General features: G+C 56.3%; 2 protein-coding genes across 7 annotated transcripts in view; one reads left to right on the top strand and one right to left on the bottom strand.

Annotated features, from left to right (window-relative positions):
- Positions 1–354: 354 nt before the first annotated feature.
- On the bottom strand, positions 355–9,224 carry SFXN3 (sideroflexin 3). 6 transcript variants are annotated; one of them, XM_089898065.1, is made up of 13 exons: positions 8,907–9,224; positions 8,717–8,829; positions 7,945–8,119; positions 6,627–6,790; positions 5,832–6,006; positions 5,393–5,487; positions 4,981–5,056; positions 4,510–4,595; positions 4,161–4,288; positions 3,932–3,981; positions 3,020–3,069; positions 2,482–2,529; positions 840–2,209 (listed from the first exon to the last, which is right to left on the bottom strand). In XM_089898065.1, the coding sequence occupies exons 4-13, from the start codon at positions 6,785–6,787 to the stop codon at positions 2,113–2,115; spliced, it is 966 nt and encodes a 321-aa protein (XP_089754191.1). In that variant the 5' UTR covers positions 6,788–6,790; positions 7,945–8,119; positions 8,717–8,829; positions 8,907–9,224; the 3' UTR covers positions 840–2,112. The 6 variants fall into 6 exon arrangements, with proteins under 6 accessions (XP_089754195.1, XP_089754194.1, XP_089754190.1 ...); XM_089898066.1 differs by having other exon boundaries at positions 8,717–8,806; XM_089898067.1 differs by lacking the exon at positions 8,717–8,829.
- A 63-nt stretch (positions 9,225–9,287) lies between these two features.
- PDZD7 (PDZ domain containing 7) overlaps positions 9,288–22,885 on the top strand; it is a 19,737-nt gene continuing 6,139 nt past the window's right edge. The window contains 10 exon segments of the mRNA XM_089898070.1: positions 9,288–10,478; positions 14,587–14,727; positions 15,032–15,206; positions 15,725–15,901; positions 16,122–16,269; positions 17,479–17,539; positions 17,931–18,338; positions 18,790–18,987; positions 20,565–20,615; positions 21,208–21,383. Coding sequence (XP_089754196.1) covers positions 10,256–10,478; positions 14,587–14,727; positions 15,032–15,206; positions 15,725–15,901; positions 16,122–16,269; positions 17,479–17,539; positions 17,931–18,338; positions 18,790–18,987; positions 20,565–20,615; positions 21,208–21,383 — 1,758 coding nt within the window. The 5' untranslated portion in view covers positions 9,288–10,255.

Below are 22,885 nucleotides of genomic sequence, written 5' to 3'. Positions count from 1 at the left end.
TCACGTTTATTCTTTTGAATCTTCCTAAGCCGAGACTTGGGGTAAGAGAGGCAACTATTGGGGGAATTCCCCGGTGGTCCAGTGGTTAAGACTCTGCACTTTCACTGCTGAGGGCAGAGGGCGTGGGTTCAATCCCTGGTCAGGGAACTAAGATCCCGCAATCCGCAGGGCCAAAAAAAAAAAAAAAGACAACTATACACTGTTTAATAGTAGCTCTCACCAGTTTTACATAGGCGTGAACAAGACTTTGGGCCTTATTTTTCCTGGAAAAAAAAAAGGCGGGGGTCATAAGCAGGGAGGGAGTAGAGGGCCCTGGGGTGGGGGGAAGGGGTGTTAACTAGCAAATGGTCCCGACCAGGCTTGTTCCAGTGTTGCATCAACGAGCGTGTGTAGGGGTGTAGAGGTGTGCTGGCGCCCTAACAACTTCTCTGATGGAGCCAGGCAGTCCTTAGCCCTCTAGCCTTCCTCTCCCAGAGGCCACCACCCCATGCCAAATGCCTGAAGGGAACCAAGAAGCCCAGAGCCTGAGTTGGTTTGTAGGTGTGTGATCAGCAAACCCGCATCCCCCGCCCCCGCCCCCGGCCAGAAAAGAAGGAAATGAAGCCAGCACTCCATCTGCTGAGGGAATAGAAGGTGGAGGCATCTACCCACATCCCTCCTACTTTAGTACTCAGGGTGCTGATGGAGGACTGATTTTTCTAATCTCAGAGCTCCCTCTGCTGGGGGCTGAGGCTCCCTACAGAAGGGGAGGGAAGAGACTAAGAACTGAACTTTGTAGGGAGAGAATGGAAGGCCGCAGGCTGCAAGCTCTTCCTGGACACTCAGGACATAGAATTGAATGACGATCAAGAAGTAGACAGGTTTTCGGTTTATTGAGTAACAGTGGCACCACAGCTTTCATTACTGGTGGTGGTTGTTTGGGGGAGCAAGAAAGTGCTCTTAGAGGATCGCACTGGGGCCTTCACCCCACTTCAGCCAGAGGTCACAGGAGTTGGAGTCATGGTCCAGCTCTGCACTCCGTGAATTCACCAGCACATATTCCATCCCCAAGTCCACCTCCCCTTTGGACCAGCCATTGACTACCGGGCCCTTCCTCCTCTTGGAGGTGGGGGTGTGGGGGAGCAGGGCCAAAAAGCCTCAAGAGAAGGAACTAAGATCAGGATCCTGCTGAACGTCCAGCAAGATCAGTGGAACACAAAATCCCCTGTCTTGAGATCATACGCTCAGGGCCTAGTTGCCCTTGAGGTGTCCTAGTTACAGCCACTCAGACACCTGTGGAGTTTAAGCACCGTTCCTACGCTGTGTCCCTCCGTAAGAGGGTGCAGTGGGGGCTCTTAAACAGGAATGCTTGCTCTGCCTTCGTGGCTTTTTGGTTAGGGGAGGGGGTTGGGATTGTAACTTTAGACTTAAGGTTATAATGTCCTGCGGCCCAAGAACTCCTAGGATTGTGCCTAAAGATGCCCGTGCTACAGTGTGGGGGAGATGGGGAGATGACAAGAGCAGTACAGGACACTGACACTCCTTTGTTCTAGCAGAGAAGAGGAGAGGAAATGACCCATTCCAGGATGTGGGGAATGCGGTAAGCCCCCTGCCTCCCTTATCCTGCCATGTCGTCCTCTGCCAGCCCAGTTCCTGAGTCAGCTTCGGAAGCCAGGAAGCAGAAATCTGAAGAATTCAGCCCAGTTTAGCCTGCTAGTGTACCTCAGTCTCTGTCCTGAGATCCTGGGTCTCCTCCTGTGTCCAGAAGGGGCAAGGTTCCATGAGGAATGACTTGGCTGGTGGAACTGTTTAGGCGAGAAAGTCCTGTAGCCTGGCCGGCTGGCAGGTGACAGGAGGCCAAGAAGGGAAGCCAGACATGAGGACATCCCAGGACAACCTGTACACACACGTATCACATATGTACATATGTAGACACACTAGCGCAGAAGGGATCATGTGACCCTGCTCTTTGAAATCAGAGGAGAGAAAAGGCTACGGGGGCACCTCTCCCAGCCTAACAGATTGCTGGTCTCAAGAGCTGCTCCCACACCAGGCCCCCGCCCAGTACCAGGCAGATGGAAAAGTGGCAGCAGCCCAAGGATGTGAGAGAGGAGGCCAGGGGCTGACGCCCCCTCAAAGCCCCTTGTTGTAGTAAACCGCTTCGATACTGGGGTTTTGCTCATGGATCTGAGCTCTCAGCTCCGGCTCCAGCCTGCTCACGTGTATGGAGCTGCAACAGAACAGCACAGGCAGGCTGAATGTCCCCTGAGCCCACCCCCCTCAGCTGGGTGCCCCCGATCACCACCCCTCTTCCTCCCAGGTTGCTGAATCTTCTCCTTCGACTGCCAGAGGCCCAGATCATTGTCATTCCCCCACCCCCAGAATAAGCTGAATGCCTGCCAGGCCTCCTCCTGGAACACACTGAAGGAACCTAAATCAGCTGCTCCCAGAGATGTGGAGACCTGTCTGAAGCCCCCAGCCAAGCCTGGGGGCAACACTTACCTTCTCTGGGGGAACAGGGCACAGCACAGGGGGGTGGCAAATACCAGGCTGAGGGAGAAGAGTGTTGGAAAGGTTTGTGAAGCTCTGATCTAAGAGTGTTCCCTCCCGGCACCCCACCCCATCTCTGGAGACAGCCCCTAGGGGTGGAGACTGATGAAAGCCAACAATGACATTAGGTTCAGGCTGAAGAAAGAGCCTCCAAAGCAGTGACCCAGAGCGCCACAGCCAGTGACAGAATCAGGAATTAAATGTGCATGAAACTCTGGGCTGGTACCAAAAGGTATATTTCCATGGTTTCCGTGGTGGATGTAGAACCCCTTCGACTAGATTCTTGACCTTCAAGAACAGAGATCACTCCTAACACACACAGTATGCCCTACAGGTGTCCAAGACCCCTACCAGCTGAATGTATGAATGAATGATGTACTTAATGTATTAAATTATCTTAATTATCTTATCTTAAAAGCAATAAGACCCCCCCACATCCACCACAGAAAGGATACTCCCACACATTCTAGCTAACTCCCCACACACTTACCAGAAGCCCACCAGTCCCACCTGCAGGGGTGCCCCCAGCCAGGGGCGGCGCTGTGGGGAGAGAGAGAATGTAATGGTGTGTGTCCCCTGGCTCCCCTCACCCCTACACATTCACCCACCGCGGCTCTATCCCATCAGCGCTGCCTTTGAGCCTCTGATATGTGGCCCTTTTCTTTCCCCCAGTCCCATAACAGGGACTCACCACCCTCCACTCCAGCCAGGCCCATTTGCTGACACCATCCCTAGCGTCCCACCACCCATCTTCACCTCTCTGAATCGCTTCCCACACTTCTTTCAGGAGCTGCTTTCTTCAGGAAGCCTCCTCTAACCCTCCACTCCCTCCCTCCCATCCCACTGCGTGAATCTGTCCCTTTCCAAACACATCTCCTGCTCTGCACACCCTTCTTGATTTGCTCCAGCCTTAGAGGCCACCAATCTGTTGCTCCATGTACATGGTTGGCACTCAATAAATATTTGCCAATAAATGATTCAACAAATGAGCCAGAGCTTGTATCCCTGTGCCTTGCTTCTCCGTCCTGTTCGCGTGCAGGTGAGCCTGTGTGTGTGTCTCAATGTTTTTTGTAGCTGACAGCACGAGCACGATATCAAGCGTGGCTGTGACAGTCCATCCCTATGTGTGTCAGAGGTCTCTGGAGTGACACCAGCTTCCTTCAGGCCAGAAACCCTTTCTTTCCTTCCCTTCCCTTCTCCTCCTGCACCCTCAGTGTTCCTTCATTCCAGCTCAATTTATTCTTGCTGAATGAATTAATGAAGGTGGAAGGGGTAGCACAGGGGTGGGGCAAACAGGTAGCAAGTCTTAGACTCAAGTCAGGTTGGAGAGGAAGTTGGGGACCGGTCAATTCTGCCCCCAGTCACCACTATTTCTAGGACGGGAGAGGTGAGAGTGACGTACCTTTAGGAAGTTTTTCTTCTCCAGGGTGTCCATGATCACGGGGGGAATGGCTGAGGGGAGAGCAGGGCAAGGAGGGAGGGAGTTAGTAGAGTGAAAGTCAGGACCCTAAGGAAGGGGCGATCCCCCTTTGCAGCTCCTCCCACTCCCCCCAGAGTCCTCAAACCCCCCGAATAATGGCACCTCCTTCTTTTAGAGCCGCCCATGCCCCACCGAGCCACTCCTGCCTCACCCATGGCAGGAATCGCCATGCAGATTCTTGATGTCACCACCTGGAAGATTCCTTGCTTGGCTGCGGCCACCGAGTGGCCAAGTCTCTGACCCTGTTCATCGGTCACTGGGATGCCCACCTGCAGCTCTCTGAGAAGGGAAGGGGGTGGGGGTCAGATCACAGGCCCCAAATCTGACCTGCCATGCTCTCATGGGCAGCTAGTCCCCTCAGACAGCCTAGATTCAAAGGCTGGTTCTCCCACCCCAGGATCCCAGCACCAGACTGAGACTAGGCCCAGCAGCTCGTGTGGCTGGCTGGTGTGCCTACATGCGCCCTGGGCGTGCACACGCCAGAAGCTGGGGCCACTCACCTCTGCCTCATCACGGGGATGTTGATGCAGTTGGCAGCTGCCACCGCTGCAAAGGGCACGAGTCTGCCAACCAGCGGGGGCAAATGCTGGGGGAGGAAAGATGTCATTTAGTGCAGGGGTCCCCAACCCCAGGGCCGCAGACCGGTACCTGTTAGGAACTGGGCCGCACAGCAGAAGGTGAGTGGCAGGCGGGCAAGTGAGCGAGGCTTCATCTGCCGCTCCCCATCGCTCGCATTACCGCCTGACCCATCTCCCCACCCCCGTCCGTGGAAAAACTGTCTCCCATGAAACCAGTCCCTGGTGCCAAAAAGGCTGGGGACCGCTGATTTAGTGACCCTAAGGGCCACGGGGTGGTAAGGAACTCTGAGGAGAGATATGGGGAGCCTGTAGATTGGGGTGGAGGAGTGGTAGGGAAAAAGGAGGCAGATAAAGCGTGAACTGGGGGGGGGCAGTGGAATGGGGGGGATTTACCTTAGTGAGGGATTTGAGTCCCAGGGCCGTGGCCACAGCCCCGGTAGTAGCACTCACGTAAGCCGTTCCCAGCTGCCTGTGGACGGAAGAGCCAGGACACAAGGTGGGAGGTAAACAGTCCAGCCTGTGGCTCTTTGCTTCAGGGACGGGAGGCATGGGAGGGTGGCCTCAGTGCAGACAAACGTCTCCCCTGCTCCAGTGCAGACTTGTCTGGAAGCCCCAATCCCTACCCTTGAAGAGGACTGGGTCCCCCAAAGCATACACAAGAAGACCTCAGGCCCTCAGTCAGGCCAGGAAAGTGAGTGGGGGGCAGGCTGAGAGGAGGCCGCTGAGCCACTGGCTGCATAGGCCCAGGGGAACAGGAGAGAGCAATGGAGGGCCGGGAGAAGAGTCCGTGGGAACAAGCTCTCACCCCCCAGTGATGGGAGCGTCGCCGCTGCGGTTGGAGTAGTTAACGATGGCATTGAAGGACTGATTCCCCCACTGCCAGAACACCACGGTTGGGGTCTTCCTGAGGGAACAAAGACACTTACTTCCACAGTGTCCCACATCCTTGGACACTGATAATAAAACCCCAAAGGTTAACCCCAAACCCTCAGGAGGGCCCCTGTTGATGCCCCTAGAACATGCTCTGGTGACCCCTGCATGACCCTCCTTACACAAACACACCCATTGTCTCTGGGGTGGGAGGACCCCGGGGGCTGAGTTCTGAGGAATGGAAGGGATTCTAACGCAAGCTCCCACCTACCTACTATTTTCTGCCCAAACGGGCCCAGAGAGGAAGTGCCTAGTCATCAAGTTACACTGTACCTTGAACAGAGCACCCAGGGAGGAGACACACAGAATAGGACCTGCCTGTAGAAGGTGAGCATGCAGCCCGTGATGGTCATGTTCATGGGCACCTGGGCTGACATGCGGCCAATCAGGACCACCTTCTCCCCTGTGTCCGGATGGAAGGCAGAGTCGTACACATACTTGGCCCTCCAGAGCTGGTCCTCGGTGAGCCCTGGCGTCACAACGCCAGCCCTGCAGAGGTTGGCAAGGAGGAGACAGGCAATTCTAAGGGGTAGATCTGCCCTCCCAAGCCCTGCCCACCCAGCTCAGGGGAAGTCTGGGCAGAGGACCAGGCACTTTGGCTCCCAATCTCAAAACAAAGGAACTACTTGTCTCTGGGGAAGAATCATGTCTTGCCAGAAGGAGGGCTCCTATTTCTACTTCCCTTCTAGCCACACAAAGAGGGGTGCCCTTCTGTTTCTGCCCAAATGCTAGGCCAATGCTGGGTAATGGTGGTTTCCAATGAGTCAAAAATGGCTGGGGTGTTGCATGAGTTTTTCCTCCTGGAGACAAGGAGGCTGCCCTCCTACTTCCTTGGGACTCAGCTGTACAGGTCCTTGTACAGGGTTTGTGAAACACAGAGCAGCCCCCTACCCACAAATATCGACACCACCTCCTCAACCCAAACACCCTGAAATCCTTTAAGTTAAAGTTCTGTGCCCTAGTTGTCTGTGATTCCAACCGAGAGGGCAAGGGAGTGAGGGGGTGGAGGATTGGAACAGGGTCACGCTCAAGTTAGGGGAGACAGGTGCAAAAGGTACTGTATTAAGAGCAGGGAATGAGCCCCTGGGTTAAATGGGGTCGGGGGTCACCTGTAGTTCTGTACGATGTTCCGGGAAGCTTCTAGCTGTGTCCCGGACAACAGCAGATTTCGGGGGTCAGTCACAGTGAAGAAGTGCCGGGCTCTGCCCAGGAAAGTGCTCTGGTCCCAGCGAGGTTCCTGGATATTGATATCTAAGGGCAACTCACCCATTTTCTGCAGGGCAGGGACCAAAGTCAGAGGACTCCAAGGAGGGGTCCAAGGGGTCCACATGGGGGAGATTTTGGTGGTGCTTCCCTGGTCCCTGCCAATCCTTCTAGAGCTCAAGATGACTCTAGATAGGTAAGCAAGGATGTGGGGAGGAGCTGTTTTCTAGGCAATGTTCCAGCCCCCCTGGGCCACTAGAGAACATGGCCAGGAAAACAGATGTCCTTGCACTCTGGCCTGGTACAGATTTTCATGAGTGAGGATTTACATGTGTGAGGTTGACGCATGAGCAGCAACTAATCCCATGCAGCTACTCTTGTGCTCTGTATGCACAGAAATGCAGATTATATGCATTACACATCCACGTTCATGTCAGCTTTAGGCCCCAGTTGCCTTGAGACCTACATACAAACCCCCAAGGCTGTTTGGGAAGATGGCGTAAGCCATCTCACTCCCCAGGCCCTGACTGGAGGACAGCAAGGGTTCATTGGCAACTCCAGGGCTTACCTATTCCAGATCTCAAACAGGGGACTCTGATGCCAGCCAGCCAGGTGTGCTCGTGGGCATGCACAGTCCCCTCTCCAGACCCATCTTCCTCAGCCCACACTGAATGGCCCAAGGCTCTCCTTGTTCCCTAGCTGGGCAGGGCTGGCAGGAACACACATCTACCTCTCCCTGAGCTACCTACCTCTAAAGGAGCAGGATACAGTGAGTGAACCCTCCACTCAGCACAGAGAAGAAAGCCTGAAGCATTCATCTGGCCATGTTGGGCAATATCCTACAGAATGACTAATTCTCTCCAACCACACTTCCTCCCTCACAGGCAGACACACCCTCCCCTCTCACACACTCACATTCACATACCCACACACAAAGACACCAGCATACACACCCTACACAGACCTGCAAACAGGGTGGACACGCCCTGCATACAAAGACCGTTACTTACAAACACACAGCTCATATCCATCAGTTGCAGACACTTGAATGTGTGACCATACAGAGTCTCACCCCGACATTCCCTCCCCAACCCACCTCCCCTCGTGCCTTAGAGCCGAAGATGCTGAATCTCACAGGACGGAGGCAACTTTCCTCTCTGACTCCCAGCCCTCAAGCCCCTGTCCCCTGACCCCAGAACCCCGCCCGGCACAATGAGCACTCACGATTTCCTAGGCTCCTGGGCTCCCGTCCTCTGCAGCTCTCAGTCCCGCCTTCCTCTCCGCGCGTCGCCCCCGACCTCACACCCATCACGGGTAACGTCACGCGTGACGCTCGCCAGCCTGAGGGGCGGGGACTCCCTTGGCGCATCCGCCCGGCGAGGCCAGGGATTGGCAGAGCCTGGGGGCGATGGGTGTCATTTAAGGGCGACGCCCCCAGCCCGGGCCACTGAGACCCGGCCCTACGCTGTCTCCCAGAGCCAATCCGACCTCAGGGATCAGTTCTGGCCACGTCCCCAACCCGAGAGAGGAGGGGAGGAGCTGCCCCATTTGCTTGCAGTCCCCTGGCTGGCCTCGGGAGGCACCCGGCCTCTGCAACCGGGGGTCTAGGTGCCCGGGGCGAAGGCGGGCGGCGTGGAGGGGCATCCTCTGACGGTACGCCCAGAGAGACTCGGGTTACCGCCCGGCTTGTTTACTTAATGGCTGCCTTGGCAGTGGCCTCTGCCTACTTGGACCCCTGGTCTCCTACCCCGGTTCCCTCAAGGTCCTCTCGCAGCACCTTGGCATTCTCACCCCTTCACAGTCCGGTTCTGCTCGTGCCTGTGCCTCTTCGGTGTCCTCAGCCCTTTCCTCCTCCCTAGTCCCCTCTATACTCCCCTCTATAACCTCTAGCTCCACTGGGTCCCCAGTTTCCTTATGCCCCAATCCCTACCCCTGTATCACAGACCCTGGCCGCAGTCCCTGCCCCGGATGTGAAGGGGCAGAAAGCTCAAGGTACCTCTGTCTGCATCAAGAAAGTGGATCAGAAAGAGTCTTCCTCCTTCTAGTGTCCTGGAACCAGCTTCCCTGCCTTGCGTCCTTTCCAGAACTGGGTGGCCAGAGAGACACTTTCTGACATAGGAGGATGCATATGAAGGCAGCGCTCAAACACACACACACACACACACACACACACACTCCCAACTCACCCAGTCACCATACAGAGCATGCGTGCTGCACACCCAGGTGCCAGCCCGCGCTCCTGCCCACCGCAGGCTCACGCCCCGCTCTGCCCAGGTGGCATTCCCTCGCTGAGGCCTCAAGGGTGACCGCGGAGGGGTGGCAATTCCATGAGCCCTGGTAGCTGGTTTGGCCTGGAGAAGACGTGGTTCTGGGCTCCCCTGCGCTGAACCGGTAGCGGGAGCCGGGCGAGCTGAGACCAAAGGCCTAAGTTCGCGGTGCGGGGTGGGGCACCAGAACTCGAACTGGAGCGAGTAGAACCCAGAGGCCCCAGCCCAGATTACAAACGGCCGACCGGGGCACCCAAAGGAGGTGGCTGGAGGGAGTGATTGGCGGCCCTCCCAGCCAATGGGAGCCCGGGGCTGCGCTGGGCGGCCCTATTCCTTCAGCCTCGGCGAGGCTTGGGCGGGGATCCTGCTGCTGCTGCTGCTGCTGTCGCCCGCGCCCGCGGGCGGGCGAGGCTGGCGGCTGCAGCACGCGCGAGCAGGTGAGGGGGGCCGGGAGGACCGAGCCGGGGGTAGGGTGCTGCGTTCTGGGTCCAGGAGCTGCTCTGAGGGATTTGGCCCAGGTTTTGCGCGGGATGTTGGGGGGCTCTCGCCAGCAGGTCCTTCCCCCAAGGCTGGGAGAGGTTCACGCCCCTCTTTGGACGGGAGGGAAGGGGGGACAGAGGGGACCGCAGCCTGGGGCCTGGGGAATCTCTGGGGCCCTTGGCTGCAGCTGTCCCAGGTTCTGAAGCCCCTCGAGGCGCAAGTCCCTGGGGCTGGCCCCCTACCCACATACACAGGAGGGGTGGTTCAGCGAACTGTACTGGCCCAAATTTCTCTCACACTGCTTGCAGTCCTAGGGCCAGCAATAATCCCATCTCCACTCTCTCAACCTCTACTGAGGACTGGGGACCTACCGGAGTAGATGACTCAGCTGAGAGCAGGAACTAGGGGTGAAAGAGAGGTTCTCACCCACCTTGTTGTATAAATGGCTCCAGAAGTCCACAATGGTGGCTGAACTGGGCAGTTCTCTGGCCAGGGAGTGGGAGAGGTGAGAGGCCTAAGGCATGGGAGGCAGGATGCTCCAAGCAGGGGGTGGGGTGGAAGTTCTGGGGGGCAGCGGAGGCAGCATTCACACCGCTTCCCCAATCTCTGCTCTCCCTGTGCAGGCCTGGAGCACACACTCCTGAGAGGCAGCAGAGATCAGGGACTCCAGGTCCCTGAGATCCCAGTCAGCACAGAAGGCTCATGGAGCCTGGGGCACGTGGGGCCCTCCTCTCAAGGGCTAGCAGGTTCCCTCTGGACCTGTAGGGCACCACCCCCGTCTAGCCACCATGGCGCATGGCTTCCCAGTGGGCTTCGACCCAGTGGGCCTCAGAGACCTAAGTTCTGGCTCTGTGAGCTCCCTCTCCTCCCGAGGCCACCTGGGCAGCGAGTCAGGCTCTGCAACCCGATACCTGCTGAGAAAGCAACGGCGGCTGCTGAATGGGCCCCTCCGCGGAATCCGAGCCTCATCGCCCATGGGCCGTGTCATCCTCATCAACTCCCCCATCGAAGGTGGGAGCAGGGCCCAGCCACCAGGCCGGGAACCGCGGGTGGGGGAGAGGGGAGAGCAGGCACTAGGTAGGAGAGGGCAGGGCCAGTGTGGGTGGGGGAACTCAAGAAGTGGGAATCATAGGGATGCAGGGAGAGAGAGCCTCTGGTAACCCATAGACTCTTCCTCATCTACCCTTTTCTCACCTTTAAGCCGATCCTTTAGTGTTCCAGGATTGTGGAGAGGTCAGAGGTGGGAGGTCTGGCATGAAGGTAGAGAAGGGGGGTGTGGTATGCCAGCCCCCAAGGAAGCAAGGCAGAGTATTAAATTGGCCCCTCACTCCTATGGACTCTTCCTTTCTCCAGACCCATTCATGTATGACTTTGGGGGGTGGGCAGGATGGAGAGGGACATTCTTCATCAACCAGTTCATTGTGAGCCCAGCTCTGTGCTGGGCTGTGAGGAGTCAATGTACAGCTGGACAGACAGAATTAAAGGCTTCAGGTGCAGAGGACGGAGACAGAGGTAAAGTGGAAGATGTTGCAAAGAGTGGGGAGAAGAGGGTTGAGGATAGGGAGGGAGCCCCAGGTCTGGGCCCTGAGGGAGGGGGACACCTAATCTTATGTAGTTGCTTAACGTTTCATTGCACACCTATTGTATACCAGCTCTTGTTAGGTCCTGTGGGAACCTACAGAGAAATAAGGCTTAATCTTCACCTTCCAGAAATTTCCAGTGTAGCAGGGCTTAGAGACAGAGCAATGACAGCAGCTGGTGGTGGGGTGGAGATATCACAGACAAGGTTGAAACGGAAAGCATGGAGTATGATGGGTGGGCACTTAGGAGACGGCCTGGCTGCAGTGACAGATGTGAGGCGACAAAGAGCCGGTGACCAAGGCAGGACCTTGAATACCAGCAGGGGAGTGGGGCCCCCTGGGCCTGGGCTTTCCCTGGGTGGGACCAGATAAGTATCTCCAGCTCCGCTCTTCTCTCTCAGCCAGCAGGGCTCCCCTGGCTGGATCCCAGACTGGACTTTTCAGCCTGCTCCTTCCCGCTGACTCAGCTGGGTCCCTCTGTCCCCTACCCAGGGCACCAGGGCAGGGGAGGAGCATGTTGCTCAGGGAGCAGGCTTTCCTGCACCAGTGGCCCATCACGCTCACCCCCATCGTCCACCAAGCCCGGCCTCAACTTCAGGTGAGCAGCAGGGCAGCATGTCATTCTGGACATGGAGCAGAAGTCGCCAGATAAGCTAGGAAACACAGAGGGGGAGAGAGGAGGTACTGTAGCACGGCCCTTGCAAGTCCCATCGTATTGGAAGAACTACGTTATACCTCCCCCTCACATGCCCACATACTCCATGCCCAACTGTGATGCGAGGCCTATGCACACTGTCCCTCTTCCAGAAGTTCCATGAGGGCTCTCTCCCTCTGCCTCACCCCAGTGCCCTAGTGCAGCCAGGAGAGCTGCATCCCCTAGCAATGGAAGGACTGGGGCATTGCTCCAGCCAGCTGGCTTGTCTGGGTTGGGAGCCTGTGAGCTCAGAATCATCCCCTCTGCCTGAGCACAAACATCTCCCAACTCACCACAGCCTGGAGCCCCTCCCCCACGTTATTATCAATATTTAGAACTTTCCAGAGGCCTAAAGTTAACTGATAAGGGAGACACAGTGGGAAGGGGAACACTACCACCCATATCACCCAGGAGTTCCCACCAACTCCTCAAACTCAGTGGGTTCCAGAGAAATGGTATTATCTTTAATCCCAACCAGCCCTTTCTCCTCACTCTCCTAATTCATTCATTTATTCATTATTCCACTTATTATTTCACTGATTAAAAGAAGACTTAGCAAATATCAAGCACAGTGCACAAAACTGGGGATACATTGGTGGAAAGAATTACTAAGTCCCTATCATGACTGAGCTTACAGTCCAGTGAAAAGAGAGCAAGGATAAATAATATACAAATAAGCAAATGATGAGAAAGGATGGTAAGAATCTTGAAGGTACTAATTTGGATGATATGATAGAGCAGTGTTTCTCAAACTTTAGAATACATCCGAATTGCCTGGGGGCCTTGTTAGATAGGTTACTGGGCCCTACACCCAGAGAATCTGATTCAGTGGGTCTGTGGTAAAACCCCCAAGTTCACATTTTTAATAACTTTCCAGGTGCTGCTATGCTGCTGGTCTGGAGAGCTCGCTTTGAGAACCATTCGAACAGAGACTACCTGGGAGGAGGGGGAAGGGACTTTCTTAGGTAGGGTTGTCCAGGAAGGCTTCTCTGAGAAAGTGGTGTTTGAGCCAGGAGGAAGTGCAAATAGGAGGTGGCTTTATGAAGGTCTGGGCAAGGGCATCGCAGGCAGAGGGAACACTGAAAGGACTGGCCGGTGAGAGGAACAGGAAGGCAGTCACTGTGGCCAAAGGTCATGAGGCTGGGGAGGGTGGCCAGAGGCGAGTGTAGAGAGGTGGGCAGAGGAAAGCCCAGGGAGGGCGTTATTGGGCATGGAAGGAATGTGTAGCTCCTTCTAGAAGCAGGGGTAGGCACTGAGGTTTTTAATCAGGGGAAAGGCATGATCTAGTATGAAAGTTGACTCTGGCCACTGTGTAGAGAGAATGGACTAAAGGAGGCAGGAGGGGAGGAGATAGTGAGGGGCTGCTGAGTGCCTGGAGGGATGCCTGGTGGCCCCAGGCTAGGGCAGTAGAGGTAGAGGATCTTCCCTCCTCAGAGGCCCCAAGCTCCTAGGCTCAAAACCCCAGATTTGACATCCCCCTGGCCCAGGGCCCTAGGGAGGCCCCCGAGGAGAGACTGAGGAGAAAGAGGGTTGGAGGGCGGGAGAGCAAAAGCCTCCTTCTCTGGGCTGAGAAAGTCCTGGGACCTGTGCAGATAGAATCAGCTAGGAAGCCCCAGCATCTCCCACACCTCTGTCCTGCACTGTCCCCACCTATAGGCTGCCCTTGGGGATTACTTCCTGAGCTTCCCTGCTCATGTACTGTAACCTGATTTCTCTTAGGTCGAATAGAAGTATGTGTGTGATATTTCTCCTCTCAAACACCTCTGAGTAAGCCTTCCCCAAGAAGAACTCTGACCTTCCCAACTGGGACCCAACTTACCCCTTTTCTCTAACCAAAGGCCACCTCTGAGCCTTTGCTCACTCCATCCCCTCATCAGTGCCTTTCCCTTCCCCTCCACCCATCCAAATCCCATCCTCCAAGAAACCTTCCCTGACAGCTCCAGTCCCTAAGGACCCCCTCCTCTGACTTTCCCCATCACTGATGGAGAGGACCACTTCTGTGCTCTGGGCACATACTGAGGCATGGTGGTTTGAGTTTCTTTCCTCATGTAGTCAGCTAGCTCCTAGAGCCCTCACCTCCAGGATCACAGAGTCTATGAGATACAAGGGGCCTCAGGGATCCTTCCACAACATCCCAGACAGGGACTTACTAGGTATCAGCTTGTATGCCTCCAGTGATGGGAAACTCACTACCTTTCCTTGGAAAATTCATTCCATTGCCTGCCAACTGAAGGTTTTAGAAAGTTTTCCCTGATTAAATCTTCCTCCATATAACTCCACTGCGTGGGCTTGGTTCTACCTTATGGATTACACAGACAAAAACATCTAATGCCTTTTATAGAAGAGCTCTTCAACTATTTGAATATAGACTTACCATACTCATCTCTACTGCAAGCTGGAGAGCCCAGACTCCCTCAACTGTGCCTCGTAGAATGGAATCTTGAACATCTTTCCCATCCATCGGACTCTCAGAGTGGCAGGATTTTTCAGAATTTGGCCTATCCCAGGCCTGTGGTCATGGGTAGCTTAGTAAGGATTAGATACACACACACACACACACACACACACACACACACACACACACACACACACCCTGCATTATGAGGAAAGGAGGACCGTGTCTTCTAGCATAGAGTCCTGTCCTGCCTGCTCCCACACCCTCCCTGGCCCATGGTCTCAAAATCACCCAGAGAGGACTCAGAAATTAGCTACCTACCCCCTCATTTAGGGCCCTGGGTGCCGGTGCACAGCAACCCAGCTTTCGCAGGCCCCAAGCTGGGGAGGCCAGGGTCCCTCTCTGCCCAGAATGGGCAGGGGAGTCATGCCTGTGTCCCTACGCCAACAGCCAACAGCGATGAAAGTGACATCATCCATGCAGTTCGAGTGGAGAAGAGTCCAGCTGGGAGGCTGGGGTTCAGTGTGCGGGGCGGCTCTGAGCACGGCCTGGGCATCTTCGTCAGCAAAGTGGAGAAGGGGAGCAGTGCAGGTGAGTGGGGCCCAGGTCCTGGCTTCGGACGTGACCCCCACCTTGGTGGGGTGCGGAGATGCTGTTGTCAAGAATAAGAGGAGAGGGCCCTCAGCTTTGGAGGGCCTGATCCAATGGGGAGATGGAAGGGGCTAATGAACAGGTAGGTCCCTGTCTGATGGCAGATACACAGACCCTACCTGGGGATCCCAATCTCATCAAAGAGGTTTTACCCCAGGGAGCCTAGTCTGATGGGAGAGGCTCAGCCTCAACCTGGGGGACTTCTCCCAAGTGGCCCATGCCAGCCATGCCTCCCCTGGTGCAGAGCGGGCTGGTCTGTGCGTGGGTGATAAGATCACCGAGGTGAATGGGCTGAGCCTGGAGAGCACCACGATGGGCAGTGCTGTGAAGGTGCTGACGGGCAGCAGCCGCCTGCACATGATGGTGAGGCGCATGGGCCGCGTACCAGGCATCAAGTTCTCCAAGGAGAAGACCACGTGGTGAGCAGGCCTGGTCCCACCCCACCCACCCCAGCACCACCACCCAAAGCCGTGGAGGGAGAGGCCAATGGCACAGGGCTCAGCTGGGGGCCTGGCTAGTATGGCTTCTGTTCTTCCCATTCCCTGGCACTGGAAACACAGGGATCCGACAGCCCGACCTTGAAATGAGAAAAGGCCATTTCTCTCCCCAAGCCCTCCTCTCAACACTCTGCTGTCTCAGACCCCGGTGGCCCTGCCCCTCCACGCTGCGGCTGTGAGCCAGGGGCCAGTACAGGGCCTCTCCCTCGGGGCCCAGGGAGGATTTGAAATGGGGCCTGGCAGTTAGAGCTGCTCAATAAAGAGAGATTTGCATGGTTTCCCTGGCTTGATGAAATCTATGTCCCAGTGAAGATCTCAGGTCTGGGAGTCCCCCAGAGGCAGCCCTGCCTTTCCTATGCAATTGTCTTGGCTGCTGGGAGGTGAGGGGGTGGCCGGTGGTGGCTGAGGGCCCAGGCTGAGGGCCCCGTGCTGTTGTCCAGGGTGGATGTGGTCAATCGGCGGCTGGTGGTGGAAAAGTGCAGCTCAACGCCCTCTGACAGTGGCTCAGAGGACGGCGCACGGCGCATCGTCCATCTCTACACAACCTCTGACGACTTCTGCCTGGGCTTCAACATCCGCGGGGGCAAGGAGTTTGGCCTGGGCATCTATGTGTCCAAGTGAGGGCTGGGGCAGGGGTTGGGCTGGAACCTGGGGATGGGTCAGCAAGTGAGTCCTGGCCAATGACCTAGGTCAGGGATGGGATCTGGAGAGGGGGTCGGGGGTCACCAGGAGGAGGGTCAAGGGGTTTGACTGGTGTATCCCTGTATGCAAGAGTCTGGAATAGGGTGAGGGAGAGCAGCCAGGTCGCCTATCAGAATGCCTCCTTTCTGACCCCAGAGTGGACCATGGTGGACTGGCCGAGGAGAACGGCATCAAGGTGGGGGACCAGGTCCTGGCGGCCAATGGTGTCAGGTTCGACGACATCAGCCACAGCCAAGCCGTGGAGGTGCTGAAGGGCCAAACACACATCATGTTGACCATCAAGGTGGGCAGGACTGTGGGAGACAGGGAGAGGCCAGACTATAGGAAGGACTTCCCAGACCACTCTAGCACTTAATGTTGCCCATCGCTGTGCAACTTATGACTTTCCACAGCCTCGTGAGAGGTAGGGCAGTCATTGTCCCCATACCTATTTCACAGAAGAAGAAACTGAGGCTCAGAGAGGTGACATAACTCAGGAATCACAGTCAATTACTCAGTTGATCAATAGGAGGGCCTGGTTTCTGTCCAGCTCCCCACCAGATGCGTAGGCCAGTGTCCCTTTTTATGAGTGGTGGAGGTCTAGGGGCCTCCACCCAGAAAGGAGTCCTGCCAAGAAAGGGGGGTGGTAGCTGTGGCTTTGGGCAGGACCTGGGTAGTGGGCATCCTCAGGGCACAGGGCAGGGAGGTCTGGGCTGGAGCCAGAGATTGTGTTTCAGGGGATATGCCTGGATTCATTATTCATGTGGGTCTCACACTTGCCTAAGGATCAAGTCCTTCTCACCCTGGCTCCTGGAAGAGGTGATGTCTCACTCTCCCCTAGCGCCCAACCCTGGCCCCTGCCCCCGTCGTCTCCCTTGTGAGACTTCTTCCCTCTCACCATTCAGTGCCTCCCCTGCCATCCCCCCACCACCGCCTCTATTTCCCACCTCTCCCACATCCCGTTTCTCCCTTTCCTTCCTCTCAGATTATCCCAAACACCCCTCCTCTCTCCCACTCTGCCCCCATTCATTCATTCAATATTTTTGAGTACCTACTACACAGCAGCCACTATGCCAGGTACTGGGTCACAGCAGTGAACAAGATAGACCAGGTCTCTGCTACTGGAGGGAAACAGACAAACTAGGTGCATGCGGACTGTGACAGCTGCTGTAGGGAAATTAACGGAGAGGTGGGACGGGGTAATTTGGGAAGGCTCTTTTAGCCAGGGGGGTCAGGACCTTTCAGCTCTGAGGAGGTGACACCTGAAGAGCTGGCCATAAGACGAGCTAAAGGAAGAGAATCCAGGCAGAAGGGACAGCAAGTGCAGAGGCCCTAAAGTATAGAGGAACTTGGCACGTTCAGAAACAAAGTGGCTGGTGTGGCTAGAACATGATGAGCTCGGAGGAGAGTAATCAGGTTGAAAAGTTGACTCCTGTCCCATCGCTCCTCCATTCTTACCCTCCCTCCTCACCCACTCCCCTGTGCCCTCCTGTGCCCACCATGCCCTCCCCAGGAGACTGGCCGGTATCCTGCCTACAAGGAGATGGTTTCTGAATACTGTTGGCTGGATCGATGTAAGTAGCTAAGCCTCCAAGGGAGGCTTGATGAAAGGGGCTGAGGCCCTAAATTGGGGCTGAAATTTCTGAAGAATAAGTGGGCAGGGGCACCAAGAACTCCTGAGGACTTTCACACGCCCAGAGCCATTTATGGGCTCTCCTCCGAGAAGCTGCGGTTCCTTTACAGGCTCTCCTGGGGTCTGGAGTTGCAGGGGGTGGTTGAAGAAGAAGTGACTTGCTTAAGATCTCTCAACCAGTCAGTGGCAGGATGGCTGAGCAGCTGGTTCCCTAGACCCCATGCTTAAAACCTTGCTGCCGCCAAGCCCACGGGTGGCCTGCAGCCCCAGCTGGGCCCCAAAGCCACCTGGCCGGATCACTGAGACGCCCCTGCCCTTCCCACTGCCCGCAGTGAGCAACGGGGTGCTGCAGCAGCTGTCCCCCGCCTCGGAGAGCAGCTCCAGCGCCTCCTCGTTCGCCTCCAGTGCCCCCTACAGCTCGGCCGATGGCTGGAGCTCCCTGCCCTCGGACCACATGGATGTCTGCCTGGGGCCTGAGGAGCCGGGCAGCTGGGGCCCAGGCCGGGGGCGGGCAGACACGGCCATGCAGACGGAGCCAGACGCGGGGGGCCACGTGGAGACCTGGTGTAGTGTGCGGCCCACAGTCATCCTCAGGGACACGGCCATCCGCTCCGACGGCCCCCCGCCTTCCCCCCGCCTTGACTCTGCGCTCTCTGAGTCCCCCAAAACTGCTCTGCTCCTGGCCCTCAGCCAACCCCGGCCCCCCATCACCCGCTCCCAGAGCCACCTGACCTTGTGGGGTATGTGGGGGATGGGTGGCTGCTGCTCTCTCCAAAGCCCCTGCTCCAAAACCTGTCCCGCACCCTGCCCTGGGCCCCAAAGCTCCCTTTGCGCCAGGCTCTGCCCCAGCGCCAGCTGCAGAATACACTCAGACCCTGCTCTGGGCTCCATTTCAAACTAGTCCTGGGCCCCAAACCAGCCCTAACCCAGCCCCTCCATCCTGGAGTTCCCAGCCCTGCCTACAGACAGACACACGCACACACTCCTCACATAGCTGTAGCTGTGGGTGGGGGAGGGGTAGAAAGCTGAAAGAGGAACCCCAGCCCCGTGCTCATCCCCACCTCCCCACATGGCTGCAGATCCCGTCTGCCCCCTACTCTCCCTTTTCTCTGCCCCTCCCCACACCCCTGCCCCTCGTCCTTCCCTTCTGCCCACCCCTCCAGCCCCCCGGGTGCTCCCTCGTGTCTGCAGAGGAGAAGAAACAGCGGAGGAAGGAGAAGTCGGGGTCCCCTGGGGAGAAGGGGGCCCTGCAGCGCTCCAAGACCCTGATGAACCTCTTCTTCAAGGGAGGGCGGCAGGGGCGGCTGGCAGGGGACGGGCGCAGAGAGGTCTGGACGCTGGACAGTGGGAGCACAGCCAAGTCCCGCCCCCACCCGGACCTGGAGAAAGGTAAGTACTGGGCAGGTCAGCCAAGCAGGACAGAGGAAAAGTCCACTCCGGCCTCCAGCAGGTCTGAGCTTAAATCCCACACTGCTTCGTCCTAGCTGTGAGCCACCACTTCACCTTGCGAGCGTCATGAGTAAAATGAGAGTAATAATACTTATTTCTTTGGGAATAATGAGGAATAAGTGAATTAGTGTATGTTAATCACTTAGCACATGGTCTGACACACAGAAGGTGCTCAGAAAATATAGTGGTCCTTGTTATACTGCCTTATCTTCCCATTTTACAGAAGGGAAAACTGATGAGAGTCACAGCATAGACGAGAAAGCCTTGGGTCAGATCCCCGTGCTCTTGGCATTGAGGGGAGGCAGGGCACTCCTTTCCTAGAGCATTTGGCTTCACCTCCCCTGGCCAGAGCTCCACAGGCTTTACCCACTTCTAGAACCATCTTGAGCAAGGCCATTTGTAGATCAAGGGCCAGGCAGGAAGGCCTAGACAGGCTTCACTCATGTCAGGGGCTTCCTAAGGACACTTACAGAGGGTGTCTCATCTCTCTGGTGAGATTCAGAGACTGGACCAAAAATGGATGAGTTGAGACTATAGGGGTTGCCTGTAACAGAAACTCAACTCAAGCTAGCTTTAAAAAGCGCTTCTTGGCTCAGCTACTGGTGTAAGCTGGGTCTAAACGTTTAAACAATCTTCCCAGACATCTGCCCCCTTCATCTTCTGGTTCCTCTTTCCCCTGGGTTGGCTTCATTATCTTGCTGGCTTTGCCACTTGGAGGTAAGAAGGCCACTGTCGCTTAGCAACCCAGGGGAAAGAGCTTCTCCTTAAATAGTTCCAGCTTAAGGCTCTCATTGCCCCAGCTGGGATCACGTGCCCAACACATCACTTGTCATCTGGGAGAGAGAGAGGTGCTTTCGTTGGCCAGCCTGGGTCATGTGTCCACCCTGGAGTACAGGGACTGAGAATGGGGTGGGGGTGGGGTGGTCCCCAAGTAAAATCAGGGTGCTGTTTCCAGAAGGGAGAGTGGATGTTGGGAAGTCAAAAACAACCAGGGGATGAGGGGCTGGGCCTTGCCCCTCCCTGGGGTCTCAAGGTGACAGTCTCATGGGAGAGACAACCCCTTCAAATCAGGGCAGGCCAGCCCCCTCCCTAAAGCCATCTCTTTTTCCAAAGCCCCCAGGGCCCTGCTCTCTCCTGGTTCTCCTCCTACTTCTCTGGCCACTCCTCTCCTTCAAAGGCTCCTCTTTTTCTCTCTGTCCCTTGAAGGTAGGTGATTTGCCCTTGGGGTTCTTCCCTCCATTCATTTGCTTCCAAATGAACCTCCATGAGCAGGGTGCAGACTGGACCCTCTCTTGATCCAAAGCCTTCACTGACTCCCCATTGCCTGTGAATGAATCCCTGGCCTGAACATGGCCTTCAAGACCCTCCTCAATAGCCTGGCCTCTTGCTTCCCGGTCCTACCACCTTCCAGCCTTGAACGCTCCATTCCAGCCAGTGATCCAGCCAGTCCTGAGCCCCCAAACCCCATTTTCAGATTGGGGACCAGGGCTGCAACTGAGCCTCTTTCTTCTTCATAGCAGGGGGAGCGGGATCCGTGCCGAAGTTTGTCACCTGGAGGCTGAGACGTGGTAATGCATGCATCCCTCTACCGAGCCTGGTTTACAGTAGAGCTGCAGATGGGGTGCATACTGGGGGTAGTAGCTTAGGGGCTTTGGGCTAAACTCAGCTGGGGTCAAGCATGGGGGATCAGACAGATAGGAAGGTACACATTGGGGGGCAGTTAAAAGAATTGGACTATACTTTCTAAGAAAGATAGGGTTGCAGACAGATATTGGGGTGCATTTTTGAGGAATGGGAGCTTGAGTTGGGTCTCCCCAAAGACAGATTTTTTGGAGAGATGAGGGAGGTAACCTTGCTAGAACTCCAGTAGGGACGTTCAGGGGGCTCAGGGGGCACTGGGCTAGGACTCCACTAAGGAACAGCCTGGGATAGGGGTCTGTGTTTGGGGCTGAAGGGCCTGGATTGGAGCTCCAATGATGAGCAGATTGTATGGGAGACCATGGTGGGGAGCATCTGGGCTAGACTGGGATTCCGTCGGGGGTACATGGGCCCCTTAGCCAGTCTGTTCTGGGGTCTGACCCCACTGAGGGGAGCCCCCCTGCCTCCTCTTATGGATGGCTCCTGGCTCCTTCATCATACCCTTTTGCTCCTGCCCTGCAGACCGGGAGAGGGGCCGGACTCTGCTCTCTGCCAGGTCCAGGAGCCCCTCCAGCCAGCTGCCCAACGTGGATGAGAGGGTGCAGGCCTGGGAGAGCCGAAGGCCCCTGATTCAGGACCTGGCCCGGAGGCTGCTGACTGACGACGAGGTGCTTGCTGTCACCCGCCACTGTTCCCGGGTGAGCCTCCAGCCCGTCCCCAGCCCTAGTACATGGTCACTCAGTCTCCTAACCCTTCATTCAGGCCACTATCTATTGACCAGTATCTGGGCTTGACACTGTGAGGCCAGTGGTAAGTAAAAGCAGAAGTTACCCCTGTAACTCGTGAGTGCACACAGACACACAGACACATGGACCCACAGACACACACACACACACACACACACACACACACACACACACACGCTGAGCTCACAGCCAGGAAGGGAAGATAGACAGTAACTAAAACCTAAGCACCCATACTGACAAATCATGTGAAGTACTGTGAAGAAAAAGAACATGAGAAAATAACCTAAGAGGCACAAACTAGATGGTGTGGTCTGGGAGGGCCTCCCTGAGGAGGTGATATTTAAGCTGAGGGGAGAAGGAGCCAGACCAGACAGGTGATGAGTTCGGGACTTGGGTCCCTGCAGTCACCTGCTCTGTTCTCTGTTCTCTTCTAAACCCAGGCTTCCCCACCCCTCATGCCTCCTTCCACTCCTGGGTCAGCCAACAGGTCTGGCCTCATGCCAAGCACCCTCCCCTGTCACCCAAGTCAGTAATCTTTTGTCCTCCCAACATACCCCAAGCCTCCCCCAACACCTGCACTGTTGCTCTGTTTCGTTCAACTTCAGACAGAAGCAGAGGGCCCCACGGTGGGGTAGAGGGTAGATCTGAGGGAGTCTTTGTAGCCTGCGTGTTGGGGAGGCTGCAGGAGGCACAGGCCACGCCCTCCAGGAGGATTGGAAGGCCCCCTCCTATCCCTCTGTCTCAAGAACCTGCAGGTTTCCTGTGATGGGTTCCTTGTGCTCGATCTGCATCAGTGTACGCATGATCCTGTATACCAGGGCAAGCTGAGGAGTTTCAGGAAATTGTTTGTGGTTCCCCCAACTCCCTCACCTTGGTCACGGTGGGGCTGTGTTACGTCTGTGTGACATGTGCCTTTGTTAATCTCTGGGGTACCTGAGTTTGTGTTGACTTAACTGTACGGTTGTATCTGTGTGTATGTCACCTGGAGACTGAGGCACACTAATTCATGCATCCTTTTGCCAATGCTTGGTTTACAGTAGAGCTACATATGGGGGTGCATCTGGGGGGGCAGCTAAAGGCCTCTGGGCTAAATTCAGTTGAGTGTCACGCTCAGCTCTGAGCGCCAAGTAGGGCTGTGCGTACCAAGCCCTTGTGAGCCTGCAACTCTAGGCCCTGGCCACTAGGTGGCGCTCTGCGTCAGTTTCTTTGGTAGGCTCCTGTTCCTCCACCCCTCTGCTCCTCCCACCCTGCCCAGGCCAGGAGGGCCTCTCTCTGTGCCCCAGAGCACCTAGGGAGCAACGCCTACCACCCAACCTGACCCAAGCCCCACCCACACCAAGAGATCAGACCCTCGGGGTGGAGTCCTGGCTGGAATGATTAGTAAAGCTCCGCTAGTGACTTGGATGTGTGGTTCCCGAACCCCAAGCCTCCCTTCTCTCTCCCCCTCTGAGCCA

The sequence above is a fragment of the Delphinapterus leucas genome, chromosome 16, assembly GCF_059928025.1.
Source record: "Delphinapterus leucas isolate spDelLeu-1000000601 "Yukka" chromosome 16, BTC_Dleu_Yukka2, whole genome shotgun sequence".
Classification (NCBI taxonomy): Eukaryota; Metazoa; Chordata; class Mammalia; order Artiodactyla; family Monodontidae; genus Delphinapterus; species Delphinapterus leucas.
Note: the sequence above shows the minus strand (reverse complement) of the source record. Positions and strands in the feature narration are given on the sequence as shown.